This window comes from Copadichromis virginalis, linkage group LG4, assembly GCF_057382275.1.
Source record: "Copadichromis virginalis isolate Kocher_CV1m ecotype Utaka linkage group LG4, C_Virginalis_male_GT1.1, whole genome shotgun sequence".
NCBI lineage: Eukaryota > Metazoa > Chordata > Actinopteri > Cichliformes > Cichlidae > Copadichromis > Copadichromis virginalis.
The window spans coordinates 16,213,538-16,228,293 of record NC_140621.1 but is presented as its reverse complement, the minus strand read 5'-3'; the positions used below and the strand labels follow the sequence as shown (position 1 = coordinate 16,228,293).

General features: G+C 40.9%; 1 protein-coding gene across 2 annotated transcripts; it reads right to left on the bottom strand.

Annotated features, from left to right (window-relative positions):
- Positions 1 to 375: 375 nt before the first annotated feature.
- sec14l1 (SEC14-like lipid binding 1) lies at positions 376 to 14,445 on the bottom strand. Of its 2 annotated transcripts, none has more exons than XM_085453808.1 (16): positions 14,267 to 14,445; positions 13,837 to 13,933; positions 9,051 to 9,200; positions 8,697 to 8,828; positions 7,541 to 7,669; positions 7,223 to 7,442; positions 6,789 to 6,898; positions 5,681 to 5,870; positions 5,209 to 5,297; positions 5,045 to 5,115; positions 4,764 to 4,935; positions 4,040 to 4,174; positions 3,192 to 3,326; positions 2,728 to 2,970; positions 2,400 to 2,578; positions 376 to 2,148 (listed from the first exon to the last, which is right to left on the bottom strand). In XM_085453808.1, exons 2-16 carry the CDS (start codon positions 13,897 to 13,899, stop codon positions 2,064 to 2,066), a joined length of 2,103 nt encoding a protein of 700 aa, XP_085309934.1. In that variant the 5' UTR covers positions 13,900 to 13,933; positions 14,267 to 14,445; the 3' UTR covers positions 376 to 2,063. The 2 variants fall into 2 exon arrangements, with proteins under 2 accessions (XP_085309934.1, XP_085309935.1); XM_085453809.1 differs by having other exon boundaries at positions 13,837 to 13,925.
- Between the last annotated feature and the right edge of the window lie 311 nt (positions 14,446 to 14,756).

The window sequence follows — 14,756 nt, the reverse complement described above, 5'->3', positions numbered from 1 at the left end:
TGAAGGCTGGGATGCTAATATCGGTAACAAGTCTGAGGACTATTTCAGCAGCATGTTATGAATGCAGCCCTCCTCCTGCCTGCCTGCTGTGCTCGCCAAAGAATAAAGTGTTCTAGTCTTCTAGGTTGCGGTCTTATTCCAGACTGATTTTAATTTGACTCTTACTTCAGACAAGTCCAATCTCCGCCGTGGTGGGAAAGCACATTCAATCAGCCGCTTATGAGGCAGGTTAGAGAGAGAATGTGAAATGTCTTAGGGAAATAAAAGGGGGATTGAGTCTTCATTTGTGCCTATGGGGAGGCAAATTCCAGATAACTTTGCTGGAGACTTATCTGGGATGTTCAGCAGCGCAACAAGCGAATAAGTAATAAGAAGTCAAAGTGCAGGTGCATTTATCAGTTCTTTCATCAAAACTGGTGAGGAAGAGAGATAATATATAATATATTGGACAATACATTTGATCCTAAGACATCTCTTCTAGCACAGAGAGAGATTCCCATTTTTTGTGAGTAGCTTGAAATCTTTCAAAACATTTCAGGTTTCTTACAATTACAACTTAGAATAGATATTCAGGACATCTCTAATCTTTCTTCATTTTATCAGATGTTATAAAGTCAAAATTCATTCAGTTTACAACAAATATATGCAGAAGAAATGTTCCCATCTCCTCCCCCTGCCCACTTTTAACATTACACTGTACCTAGTAAACATCAGCATGTGAGCACACAGGACGAGCTGTAATGATTAATCAGCCGAGTGATTTGTGGCTTCAGGTCAGCCAGGACACCCTCAGAAGGTGGCGTCAGGTCAACCAAACAGGTGGCCACATTATGAGGTTATGCATCATCGAGTATTTCATTTGCTTATGAAATTTTACATATGTAGACATTTTCAAGCCAATGTGAGCCAGTAAAATAATTTGGCCTTAAAATATATAACAGTTATATTAACAAAAACATTTTTTACGAGAAAATTAGGCACATCAAGATACAGAAGTGTTATTCTGTGTGTGGAAAATGTGGGTTTTGGGAGGTTGTTAGAGAAGGCTGAATAATTCACTAAACAAGCTTCAGGCTAAGTCGGTGAACTTTCTCTGTCTAACAGCACCGGCATGGCAGCAGGAAGTCAGGATGCTGGTAAATCAGCCTCAAAAAGAAAAAACTCCACGTACCTGACTGTGCCGGGATAAACACCAACATGACACGAGTTTGCAACCAAGAAGACAAAAAAAAGAAATAATAATAATAACGCAGGAAAATTCAATTAAGCTTTAGCTGGAAGCATCTGATAAGTTTATGGAAATTAAAGTTTTATGTAAATCAGTAGTCTGCCTGGCCCAGTGCCAGATCACAAGAGGCTGCACTTTATTGCATTTAAATTAGCTGCCTGAGAAAACTAAGCAGCTCCGCCTAACAAGCCCAAAAAACATTACATGAAATCTAGGGAGTGTGCTGCAGATTTTCAAAAAAGAGGTTTCATACCAGCTTCTCATTCCTAAAACCTCACCGTTTGCTCGAAGAGCAATAACAATCTCGATGATAAATCAAAGATATTGCTTCAGCACAGCTTTGCCAGCGCAGGTGCTGTTCGAAACACTTGGTGCAAGACACTCCAGAGACATCGATTATTATTGTTTTACAATTCTGAACAATTCTCCCTTCAATTTCATAGACAACCAAATGAAGACTGTGAGTTAAACTCCAAGCGGAAAGGCCGCTGCAGATTTGAGAGCAGCTCCAGCAGACTGCACTGACACCTTGTGGACAACAGAAGCAAGGACAGAAGCTCATGTGTGCTTTTTTAAAATTTCATCTAAGAATATATAAACGCTACTGTGTGTGAGTCATCTCCTTTTTTTCATTTTATGCATTGTCGTATTGCAAGGATATAAGACGAAAGTGCATTTTCATCAGGTATTTGCATTATTAATGTACTCCGGTAGAAACAAAAATCAGTCTTCAGTGACACAGCTCATATTTGAAAAACAAAATTCTCTTTGAAGGCACCAGTGGATACAAGTGAGCTTTGGTCATCGCTGCATCTGGACGTCCGCTTAACAGATGCTACCTTGAAATGGTAGAGGATGTTGTGGTGCCACTGAGCTGTGAGAAGCCACTGTGACAAGACTCGAGACTGGTCATGGAACCCCTAAAAAAACAAACAAACAAAAACAAATCGACAAACAACATTATCTTAACTTGAAGACGTAGTTACACCCAATCAAATACTAATCAATTATTCTAATCACTGCGGCAAATAAAAGGCAGCTTGCGCACAAGCATAAGGAACAAACAGTTTGCATAAATGTCCCTGTATATATATTTAAAGTCTTACATAAGACCCATGCAGTGAAAAAGAGCCTCAGTATAGCACCAAAAAAATAAAAATACCAAACTGACCTGAAGTCACAGGAGGCAAGGACCTCGGTGTAGTACATGATTTTACACTTGTGGGAGGAAACCTGCAGAGAGGCCAGCACATCATCCACTCGAGGCATGCTGGAGGCTGCGCAGGCTGCGGAGCTTAGGAAACGCCACTGGAGGATGTAGAAGCCGGGCCAGCGTGTTATGTGGGAGCCCTGTTTCAAACCAGAGAAATCTGCAGGATCAATTTGTGTTCGCTGTGATGGAGGATTAAGCACTTAAGACGGCGAACGGGGACAAAGGAAGGTTGTCTGAGACTGTTAAACAAAGACAGATCAAAAGAGCTTTTTATGTCCTCTCTCACCTGCACACTCTCTCCCTCCCTACACATGAGGGCTTTCTCCACCGTGCTGTAGTCCTGGCCTAGTACCCAGCTCTTGTCTATAAGCTGTGGATTAACAGCCCCTAGGGAAGCGATACCATGAGTTTCCTTTCTGGGAGGCTGAGGGGCTCTCCTGGAGTGGTAGATGTTAAATACCACATCTCCTTTAGACACATCAAAGTCCCATGTGATGACAGAGGAGGCCTCTGTGATCTCTATCAGCAGCTGTAGAAAGATGTAAGAAGATTAGAAACACAGGTCTGAAGACTGCAATTCATTAATCACGCTATATATTTTAAGCATGCAATGCATAGTTGTTCCAGTAAGTGGCACTATTACACAATGCATAAACTCTATTAAACGCAAAGAAATGTTGCCTTTCTTGCCCTGTTGTTAACTCTTATTGTCATAAAACTGGAGGCAAAGCATAAAAGTTGAGACTGCACCTCGTATGGAGCCCCCTTGTAGATACTGGCACTTTTATAGATGGAATCAGTCAACAGGCGGTTTTCTTCACTCTCTAATTCTTCTGCTGTTCTGTACAGAAATTTGGGAACCATTCCTCCTTCAGGAATGTCACACTGAAGAAGAAGAAATAAATGTGATTAAAGCAGAACGCTTACTAATATATATCAAAATATATGTAGACATACTAGCTTGTTTTACAAAAAGCATAGTGTAATAAAGTAATATCTTATGTAATAAGTTTTACTGCAATTCATATGCCATGAACTTAGATATGCAGGTTCAGTTAAAGGATAACCTTTCTCAGTATGAAATGCCATTTTATAGTTCCAACTAGATACAGCTCTTTCACTTTCATGTTTGCAGCTGAGCAACAACTTGTTGAGTGCTCACAGAACTGACTGAACTGTCACAGAATTCAAACACGCGAGTCCTCCTGTAAGGACGTCGTGATGTGCCCCAGATGCAATTTTTTTCCTTTATGTCAACAAAAAAAGGAAAGAAAACTGAGCCAGCTGAGCTGAGGCAGATACTGTACCCACTAGCCAGTGAGCACAGTATGTTCTGGTCCTATCTGACAACCTGCAGCTCAAAAATCTATACAGGCCTCCAATATATCATTTCTTCATAACAAAACAACACAGGGTCAAGGGCCTGAAGTGCAAGGTGATGTTCACTGGATTTGTAGAGAAATGTCTACCCAGATGTAGCTATGCTAAACTGGTACATGCTGGTGAAACCACATACTGCAGGTATGATATGCATATTTCTGGCTGGGCTGAGACTGACTTTCACAGGTATGGTCAATAAGCTGAAGACTTAACCTCACCATGCAGTCTCCTTGCAGGAAGTCAGGGATAATTTCTCTGTCAATGTAGTCTACCAAACCTCCTGGACCCTGGTAGTCGTTTCCAGCATAAACAAGGAACTTCTTACGAGTGTTTTCATCAATAAGGGGGCTGACCTGGCGGTGAGACCGAGAGAGCATGCAGGAAAGGGCAAAGTCACTTATTATGGACTGTGAAAGCCAATCCATAATCAATGAATAATTCAAGCATGAAAAATGCACATGTTAGCTGGTTGATGGTGTTAGGTAAGGTAAGGTAAGGTAAGGTAACTTTATTTATACCTAAAGGCAAGGTAAATTTGCTTTACAGAAAAATGACAGCATTTGACATCCCTTTAAAAACACACATACCTAGTAAATATATAAAACTCACTGTGACACATACTTTAATATTTGGTTGATGGTGTTACTAAGCATCCATAGTATTTTATATTGACATCATCGTCCCAGTAGCTCATTCTCTTTCTGTAATTTCTTGCAATCCTGCCACCCATGCTACTGCATACAGCAAAGATTAAATGTGCCCCTATGGGTTTTAGTTTTACAGTCATCTTTCCTGGTCCATAAATAGATTTTTCTTTGTTTATTAGTTGCTCATTTTTCCAGCATGGCTGGACTGCACTTAGCTATTTATAATCTCTGCATCTGTATTCTACAGCTTTATGAATTCTTCCATATTCAGGTGATGCAGTCAGTTTATTCTCACCAGGGTCCACAGCACAGGGAAAACTCTCGGTGCCCGCAGTATGAGCAGGCGACCCAAAGTTTCAGGGTAATTGGCCTCAACAATTTCGATGATTCTCAACAGCGCCTTAATGCCAGGTCGCCACAGATGACGCATGTTTAGACCGTCCAGATCCACCAGGCAAGTCCAAGAACTAGCGACACATAAAAACAGACATCGCATTGTTTTGGTTAAAGTGCACTGCTGATTTCTCATTAACCAATGGGACACGAGCAGGATTAAACTAAATACGATTTAGGCACCTAATAGGTTGTCCAAAAACTCTGGTGTTTTCCTCACAGCGCCTCAGTCCCTCCTCATTAATGGAAAGCACCTGCAACATTGTCACAGTTAAGCGCCAACTTCATTTAGAATATCTTCACTTTTTGCTTTGTTTCCATGTAAATTAAGTCATAAATTATGTCACCTGTCTCAGCAGCGCCTCCTCACCCAAGGCTCGTACTAAACCTTTAGTGTCCATTTGACCCAGACGCAAAATGTACAGAGGACGGCCATCTGAATGAGAAGGAAACACAGTGAACAATCACAAACTGCACTGCACACTTCCACCTGTAAACAAAGCTGGTGTTTACCGCTCTAGAAAGGGTATCGGTTTAGCATGTAAACACTCAAGGGGAACATCCTGTGTTCAAGTCTTAACTGTGATCAGTTGGATCAGCTGAGCTGTTAAAAGCAATGAAACCTTTTCCAAACATGGGAGTGAAGACATATGGTGTTCAGACTTTGCAGTCAATAATTAACAGGCTGTTTGAGAACTATATAAACACAAAAGCTTAAATCCCTGTGGCTTTTAAGATTAGCTGATAAAATTTCCCTCTGCCTGGAGTAAAAAAGCCTCACAATAATGGCAATATCAACCAGCATCGCTCACTCAGTACCTTTGTCGTGGTGGTGCCAGCCTCCAGAGTAATAATCCTGGAGCAGTTGAGGGCGCTTCCATGTGTCTAACAGGAAATCCACCTGATGCTGTCTCCTCCAGGTCAGTGACTGGCAGAGGAACTCCCTGGCCTTGTCGAGGTTGAAATCTCTGGCCCTGAGGAAGCGTAGCACATGCTGATCCTTTGGAATCTGTACATGAGAGGTGCATCGTTAAAGATGCTGATGAATCCAAAGCATTTTTTAATACTCTGCTGGTGAAAATCTTTGCAAATTGCATGTAGTGCAGTGAAAAAGAAATTGCGCCCTAAACTGAATAACTGGTTTGCTTCGTTTGCAAAAAGGTCCTGAAACAGCAAAGGAGCCCCAGACCATTACACTACCACCACCATGTCTGACTCTTGGTTTCATGTTCTAATTATTAAATGCTGTGTTAGTTTTATGCCGATGCAAAGGGACTCAAACCTTCCATAATGTTCATCGTTTGTCTCTTTCTTATTGTTGAACCATGAACTTTGAGCTTATTTGAGATAAGTGAGGCCCGGAGGTCTTAAGATGTTGTTCTGGGTTCTTTTGCGATCTCATGGAAGAGTTGTTGATGCACTCTTGGTGAAATTTTGGCAGGCCATCTGCTCCTGGGAAGGTTCACTACTGTTCCAAATTTTCTCCATTTGTGGATAATGGCTTTCATTGTGGTTGACTGGAGTCCTAAATCCTTAGAATTGGCTTTGTAACCCTTTGCAGACGATGGCAATGACTTTTTTGCACGGGGCCAGGGAGGTTTGAATGACCTTTTTTCCTTAAATAAATAAAACAATAATTTAAAAAATGCCTTTTGTATTTACTGGGGTTACCTGTATTAAACCAATATTAAAATTTGCTGGATGATCTGATAAACATGATAAATATGCAAAAAACTAAGAAAACAAGAAGGGTGCAAATACTTTTTCACAGCACTGTATGTCTCTGAGCATCAAAACTGAGCTAGAGTAAGAGTGGAAGCAAGAGGGAAATAACAGGTTGCGTGAGTGTCTTAGAAATAAAGGCATACTGTATATCGCAGCATCAACTGTTCACTAATGAAAGAAACTGTGTTTGTTTATTTGTGACCTTGCCCTTGTGGGTTTCCTGCAGCCATTGACGCAGCCGAATAAGACAGCTCTCCTGCAGAGGCGTTAAATCACCTAGGTAATGTCTGATGTAGTCAGCATCCAACTTGTCTACAGGCCAAAACACAATAACAGCATAATGTTACACAATATTGCATCCAACAGACTAAAGACTATGGTGCAATTTCAGCATTTTTGAAAATAATTAGACACGGTGAGTTTTGCAGGTTTTTATCAAACACTTAAAATGTTGCTTCTGTTTGTTTGAGGTTTTTTGGCAGTGCAGTTATAGGAGGATTCCTGCACTGCTGTATAAATCACCCACTGATCTATTTCCCACACTTTTAATATCTCAGTTGGTAAATTCACTCTATGTATTGTTATCTTTTGACATTTATATTAAACCTTTGCTGGGATTAGCGAGCACACACTGACCATCAGGCGAACCGGTCACTAGCTCTGCAGAACATGATGAGTCTTTACAGTGCAGCCCGTCCTTGGCACTGTTCACTGGGATGGCTCTGGCAGCAGAGGGGGGCAGCAGCTGGTGCCTCCAAGTGACTGTCCCAGAGTCAACAGTGGAGGTCCAACGAGGTATATAAGTGACTCCTTCTTTCTCCAGCTCTCTGAGGTAGTACTCAATAATTTCTTTACCCTTCATCAGTTGAAGGAAATGAAAGACTGAATTAATTTTGACAGTTAGGGAAGCATCTGGACCAAGACGTGAAGGCAAATGAAGTAAAATATGCAAACCTTTTTAATGCTACTAGCATATTGCTTCATCGCTATCTTCTCTGCGGTGCTTTCAAAACCAAAAAAGGACTTAATATCCAGACTAGCCGACTGTTCGAAGCAAGTCCAGCTCTCATTCTCTGGATGAACCTGTGGAAGAGGACACGCATATGAATTTGAACTTGAACCAAACTGTTCAACCAAACTCTTTGTTATGTAAACAAAGCACAAGCTGAGGTTTAATACAAAATATTACATCAGTGCATACATGGTTACATATCTCGTCATCACAATTTTAACTGCCTTTTAAGTAAATGGTAGGTTCTGGTGCCAGGTACTGCACATACACTCACAAGCCACTTCATTAGGTACGCCTTTTCAACTGCTTGTTATTGTAAATATCTAATCAGCTAATCACTTAGTAGCAACTCAGTGCATACAGGCATGCAGACATGGTCAACACAATCTACTAAAGCTGAAAACTGAGCGTCTGAATGAGGAAGAAAATTGGTGCCAGATGGGTTGGATTATTGCTGTTGTCCATCTCTTTATGACTACAGCGTAACACATCATTTCAGAAAGCTCAGATCATGCCAAACTGGTTTCTTGAACATCACAATGAGTTCACCGAACTCAAACGGTTTCCACAATCGGCAGATCTCAATCCAATTGAGCACCTATGCAACTATGTGATGCTATTATGTTAACATGAACCAAAATTGATTGAATTTGTGCCACGAAGAGTTAAAGAAGATGAGAAGGCAGCTGTAGCAAGGTATACCTAATGAAGTGGCTGGTTCAGTAATTGCAAAATTACTGTCATACAAAATTCTTACTTTCTTCTGTGCAGACTGCCACATGATACAGAGCAGACATCAAAAAATTGTGCGAAGCATCTTTTAACAGGGAGAGCAGTATTATAGTAACTCTGACTGAGACAACAGCAGCTTTAAAGACACCTGGTGACACTAGCTCTTTAGTGCCTTGAGCACACTATGGGAGGATCACCTAAGATGAATAATTCATGCACCACATATTGCATTGCCTTTAGCAGGGACTCTGTACCATCCGGCAAGCACTAGGCGTTGTAAAAGTTTATATAAAAACAAAGAAATAAACCTCCTACACGCTGCCACATTCTAAGCACCTGATTACCACGTTTGACTCTCAGACTCACCGTGTAGCTGCACCTCTCACGGACAATGACTCTGTTAGAAAAAGTCTCATTGTGAACCTCAATATGGAGCGTCCTGTCTCTGCGGTTCAGAGAGTTTTTTTGGATGAAGTACAGATAATCCACGCCGGCGATCTACATGCAGAAGAAACAAAACATGCTACATTTACAGTTACTGCAAAAAGTCACATCTTTTATCCTCCAATAACATGTGCAAGGCTGAAATGCATCATTTACAAGTATTTCACTAAATAAAGAGCATCTGGTTTTTGTACTTCACAAAAGAAAGATCACATCATAGTAACCAATTCCTTTGCTTTACCGCCCTCATCCCCTATAAGGTCAGAGTGGAAGTACCCGTTTGAGAAGTCGTGGGGCTTCGATGTCGATCGTACAGCGCCTCTCAGTCACCAGCACGCATCCATCATCACTTTGGCTCTCACTTATGATCTCGCTGTCCACAAACATTGGAATCAATGGACACTTTGGGAACCGTCTCACGTAGGCCTGAAAGACATTTATATAGAAAAATTGATTGATTGGGTTTATTATTATTTTGTCTGTATTAATGGCTTGCCTGGGTCCATTCAGTTTGTTCCACTGGGAGCTCTGCCTCAGTGAGGTAGCTCACTGTTAGGAAGGGAAAGCTGCTTATAGAAAACTATAATCACAAAGGCTGACTGAATAGATTTATAGCACTGAACTACTGTGTCAGGTTAGGGTGCTTTTTTCTGTAGTTAGCAACTTTAGTTTATGTAAATGCCTATTAAAATGTTGTGTTTTGCAGACACCAACAGCCTGCAGCATTTACAAGCAGTAATTGCCACGTGTTTTAAAGACCAAAGCATGTGACCATCTGCCCTCGCCACTATCACCAGGGCTACCTGTATGCATTTACTGAGCTGCCAGGCAGGCGTTTCAAGATCTGCAGTAAAAGATGTTACTTAACAAGGGGCAGTGCAGCTTCTGATAGTAAACTATTGACAACTAAGCAAAAGCAGGGGATGAACTAGACCTTTATGATACGGACAGCTGCCTGTGTAATGGCGCGGATAGAGGGATAAGCATTTTACCATGGGATAGAAAAGTGCCGTCAATGTCTTGAGGAACTGCGTTAAGCAGTAAAATCACTAAGTCAGCCAAGACTTAAGATTTTAAAAGTTTAAAAAGCTAAACTCTCAAAATCACACACACACAGACAACCTCGCACATCCTGCACACATCAATACAGCACAGCGTATGAACAATCCAATCAACAGGATGAAATTATTCACTAAGAAAATTATTGGGAAATGTTTCTGTGCTAATTAAGCAGCAATGACTGGCGCTGTGCAACAGGCAAACTAACAAAAACAGTATGTTTCACTGATTGCAGACAAATTGAAAGCTCTGTTCTGCCTATTCCCCCTTCAGTATTATGAGCATAACCACATAATGGAGGCACAAAATATTTAATAATATATATAAAAGGGGGGGGGGGGGGGGGAGAGAACATGGGTTTCTAGTGTTTTAGGCAAAGCAAGCCTTGAGGACTTTGTGTAAGCCAAACGTCAGACAGACAGCACTTTTCAGCTCATTCAAATCATGTTTTACTCTTCTGCCGATATTGATCAAATGCATTTCTACAAGTGTCGTGCGTTTACAGGCACCTAGCTCTGTTACATAAAGGCCCCGGAGAGTCATTAAGAAATGTCATGACAGGAACAACAATGGTGTCAAGGTTAAACATTCAGTAATATCCAGGACACTGATTAGCACTGTTAGCCTGAACAACAGCTGTCAGTAGCATTGAGGGAGCTAATGAGAAGCTCTGAGGTAAATGGGAGCAGAAGAGGATGTTAGCTGTTCATTTGGATTCTCCTCTTTAAGCTGTCGCAGGCTTCTTTCTCTTCTTAAAGGAGCTGTTATTTAGCTTTCACAAAGGGCTTATTTTGAGAGTCTTTTCAATAACCTGCAGTGACGCAGGAAGAATTTCAGACCTGCAAATGTTCCATGGGGAAGCATCAAATGGCTTTGGTGTAGGTGTTATCCACACTGTCTATTGTGTTAACTCTGTATAGCAGCTGCACGGCAAACTGTAACCGCTGCAGCATCGCAGTCTCTACAACCCTTCATCAAGGATGTTGTGCAACACTTTGGCTTAATGTGTAACTTAAGAGAAAACACCAAGAGCAGACCGCACAGGTGACGGTGCCCCTCACGGGAATCCGTATTTATTTTTCTTTTGTCCTACTTTTGCTTTGCCTGGTGTTCTTGTGCTTATGGTTTTAGCCCAAAACTGCAATTTGCAGTGATGGGAAAGCAATGCATCGGTATCATAACAAAAAATATTCCATTTAAAGAAAAGCCAGCTTATAGCATGGAATTTTAATGGATTTTTCCCCCTGTGTAACTATTGAATACTGTTGGAATAATGGAAAGTGAGTTATATAAATATAGCTGCAAAGTTTTCTGCTGACAAACTCTCTTTTTCTTAGCGTTGCATTTTGTTTGCTTTCTAAAGGATAAGAGAACTGGTCAGCGAGGCACTTACATAACTTACAGCTGTTCTAAAAAACCATCCTACAAAACAACTCGAGAACTCCCGACCTCTGCCCAGGCAGCACATGATAAGAAAACAACAACCACGCTGAATGACTTACAGACACCTCAAATACACACTCACCAGCCACTTCATTAGTTACACCTCACTAGCACTGGGTTGGACGCTCTTTTGCATTCAGAACTAACATTATTTCTGAGACGCTGGAAACATTCCTCTGAGATTTTGGTCCATATGGACATGACACCATTACACAGTTGCTGAAGATTTGCTGATTTCACATCTTTGTGGTGAATTTCCCAAAGGTGCAATCTATTGGACTGAGATCTGGTACCTGAGGCGGCCAGTTGAGTACAGTGAACTGTGGTCATACAGCTTTGGACATGGTCAGCAACAATACTCAGGTCGGCTGTGGTGTTTAGACAATATTCAGCTGGTACTAAAGGGGTCAAAGCGTGTCATGGAAATATCCCACAATCATTACACCACCAGCAGCCTGAACCGCTGATACAAGGCAGAATGGATCCATGATTTCAAGCTGTTTACAGCAAATTCTGACCTCACCATCTGAATGTTGCAGAAGAACTCAAGACTTATCAGACCAGGCAATGTTTTCCAATCTTCTGTTGTCAAATATTGGTGAGCTTCAGTTTCCTGTTTTTGGCTATTTGGAGCAGCGCTCGGTGCGCTTCTTCTCCATCTGTGCTGTGCACTCTGCTTACGTTGGCAGCCCAGTATCACAGCGTTATGTAAAAGACCATTTCACACTTTGCCTTTACAAATGAAATATACACACGTAGCACTTGCAGTAACAGCAGAGGGAGATACTTTATTTCAAGCCAACATGAAAATAATCATGGGAGGAAGCATTTAAACTGACATCATTAAGACATTTACATGTAAATATATACTAGCCACCTAGCTTAATCGTTTCTGGTTATTAAGGACCCTTGAATGTACTTCATGTGTTTTTGCTTACTACTGACTTCTTGGCTTTAAATATACTATCTCCCCCTGTCGGTAATGCAACCATTATCTTTTTTCCCTCTCCAAAGTTAGAAGTGGACAGGGTGTACCGGCGTGTTTATTACACGTTTTGCTGTGATACTGGGTTGACTTTGGCTGTAAGGAGTGGATCCTTTCAGCTCAAAGCAGTCTGGTTATTCTCCTCTGATTTCTGACATAAATAAGACAAAAAGTCTAAGAAATGTAATTCTAATGCAAAAACAAAAATCACAATAGATCAGCAGTTTACAAAATACCCCGAACAAGAACGATGCCACGTTCAAGGTTACTTAAATGACTTTCTCATTCTGATATATTCTTGATTAAACCCCACAACCTTTGCATTTGCCAGACTCTGTATAGATAAGAAATAACGAGATTGACCGAAATTTGTCCGTTTTTGATATTTGCGCCAAACGAGCAGTTAAACTGACGTACCAAGTGAAGTGGCTGACTGTGAAGCACTATGGTCAACACTGTTGTTTTAATATGTGCTATATAAATAAATTTTGATTGATTGAGTGTCTATATCAGGGGTCGGCAACCCTTGGCACGTGGTGAAGGGTTAAGTGGTGGCACGGCATGCAGTGAAATAATCTGAGAAGGTGTATTTAAAATAAATATCTAAGGCTGGGCCATCAATGCACATCACAAATTAGCTCACACAGAGCTAATGACAATACAGCTAATGGTCTTTTATGACAATTTGGACGGAAGACTTTGTGCAACAGAAAGATCGTGCTGTATGTGCCCTTTGCCTCGAGAGTGTTGTTTGCCGGACTTCCAGTGTTAAACGACAATTTGAGACGAAACATCAAAAAACCTTCAAGGATGAGGCAGAGAAAGTTGAATCAATTACACGTGCTGTGTCAAGATATGAGAAGCAAGCAAGTACTCTAAAAGTTTTTACAGCTGCAAAACATCTGGTACTGGAACTGAAGCAAGTTATCGTATTGTTAATGCAACGGTTGATATGGCACTTTTTTAGATGGCACTTGTCATCAAAAAGGTTGCCTACCCCTGGTTTTTGCATAACCATTCAACATCAAGGCCAGTTGCCAAACACTAAATGGCAAGTCTGGTTTTGAAAAAAGGAGTCTTTATTGTGCTGTGTGTTTTCATGCAAAAAGAAAGAAAAGCACCCTTCAAGTTATTGTATTTAAAGCAGCACGAGCAGGAAAGAAAAAATATGCAGCATTCCAGTAAAGTCAATAAACATGCAGTACAGACTGCAAGTAAGCAAATATCAAAAATGAGACAAATGACTATCTGAGGCAGACAAGGCTACGGACTATTTTCTGAAAGTGTCTGGTTTCTTTTACATTGCCACCTAACCATGGAATGAGCTGGAAAACTTTTGAAATCTAAAATTTATTTATTTTCATGAGAGGAAAAGCTGAACAGCATTTGGATTGCAAAAGGTCAGTGCCCTAGAGTGAAAAGCAGATTGCCAAACTTTGATCCCTAGTTTGTGTATAAAGGATATTTTGCAAATATGAAGCTCATATTCAATGCTGTGAGCTGGAAGGCTGCATATATACATACGCACACAATCTGTGAATTTAAAAGATTCCTCAATATAAGCACGTCACTTACCGCCATTATCAACTCAAACGGGTGCTTGTAGACCCGAACAGGGGACTGGTACTCCTGCACCATGGCTGAAGCTCAGTCAGCAGCAAACTCTGTTAAACTGCCACAGAGATATGACACGGCAGCTGTCAGTATAGATTAGTGGAAAGGGCACGTCTTCTTCTTCTTAAAAAAAGTCTACATAACATGAGCTGAGTAAAGGTCAATGAGGGGAGAAAGAGAGGACAGTGACATTCACATGACCATAATTAGGGTTGAAATATAAGCTGTGTGCTGCAGAAGGAGAATTTCAGAAAGTTTTTTTGGAACCAGTTGGGATGTTTTGATCCATAGAGAAAATGTCAAAGTTCAAAGTTTGTTACAATGTAATGACACATAAGCAAACACAGTGTCAAGCGGTTTCTATAGCGGAAAGAAAGACACTTTGACTTACAGAAATGTTTTCTTTCCGTGCCGGCAGGTTGGCTTACTGTAGCTGTCCAACTATATGAGGGTCCATGTCGTCAGCTGAGAGAAGAAAGCGAGCCTCTCGCCTACTTTCCTACAATGAAAACCGCAAAAGAAAAACATTTCCTACCCGTCACTTTGACCTTACGGCAGACTTTTGACTCCGCCCCCTTTCGGCCAAACAGGAAATCAACGTGATGTTTGAAAAAAAAAAAGTCGTTTTGGTCGCACATTTTCAAGCAAAATTTCATCCGACACTGACAAACACGAAATGAACAAAAGACTATAAATTCGTGATTTTTTTTTTTTTTTTTTTATCTGTCTAACATTATTGAATATTTTCTACCGCCTTTCTGGACTCGGACACAAACGTAGGAGGGCATATATACAAAGCTTTTTAAAGCTGTTGTTGTTGTACCTTACCAGACGACATGATAAACACGGAAAATGTTTTAAAAAATATGTCAAAAGTTTGT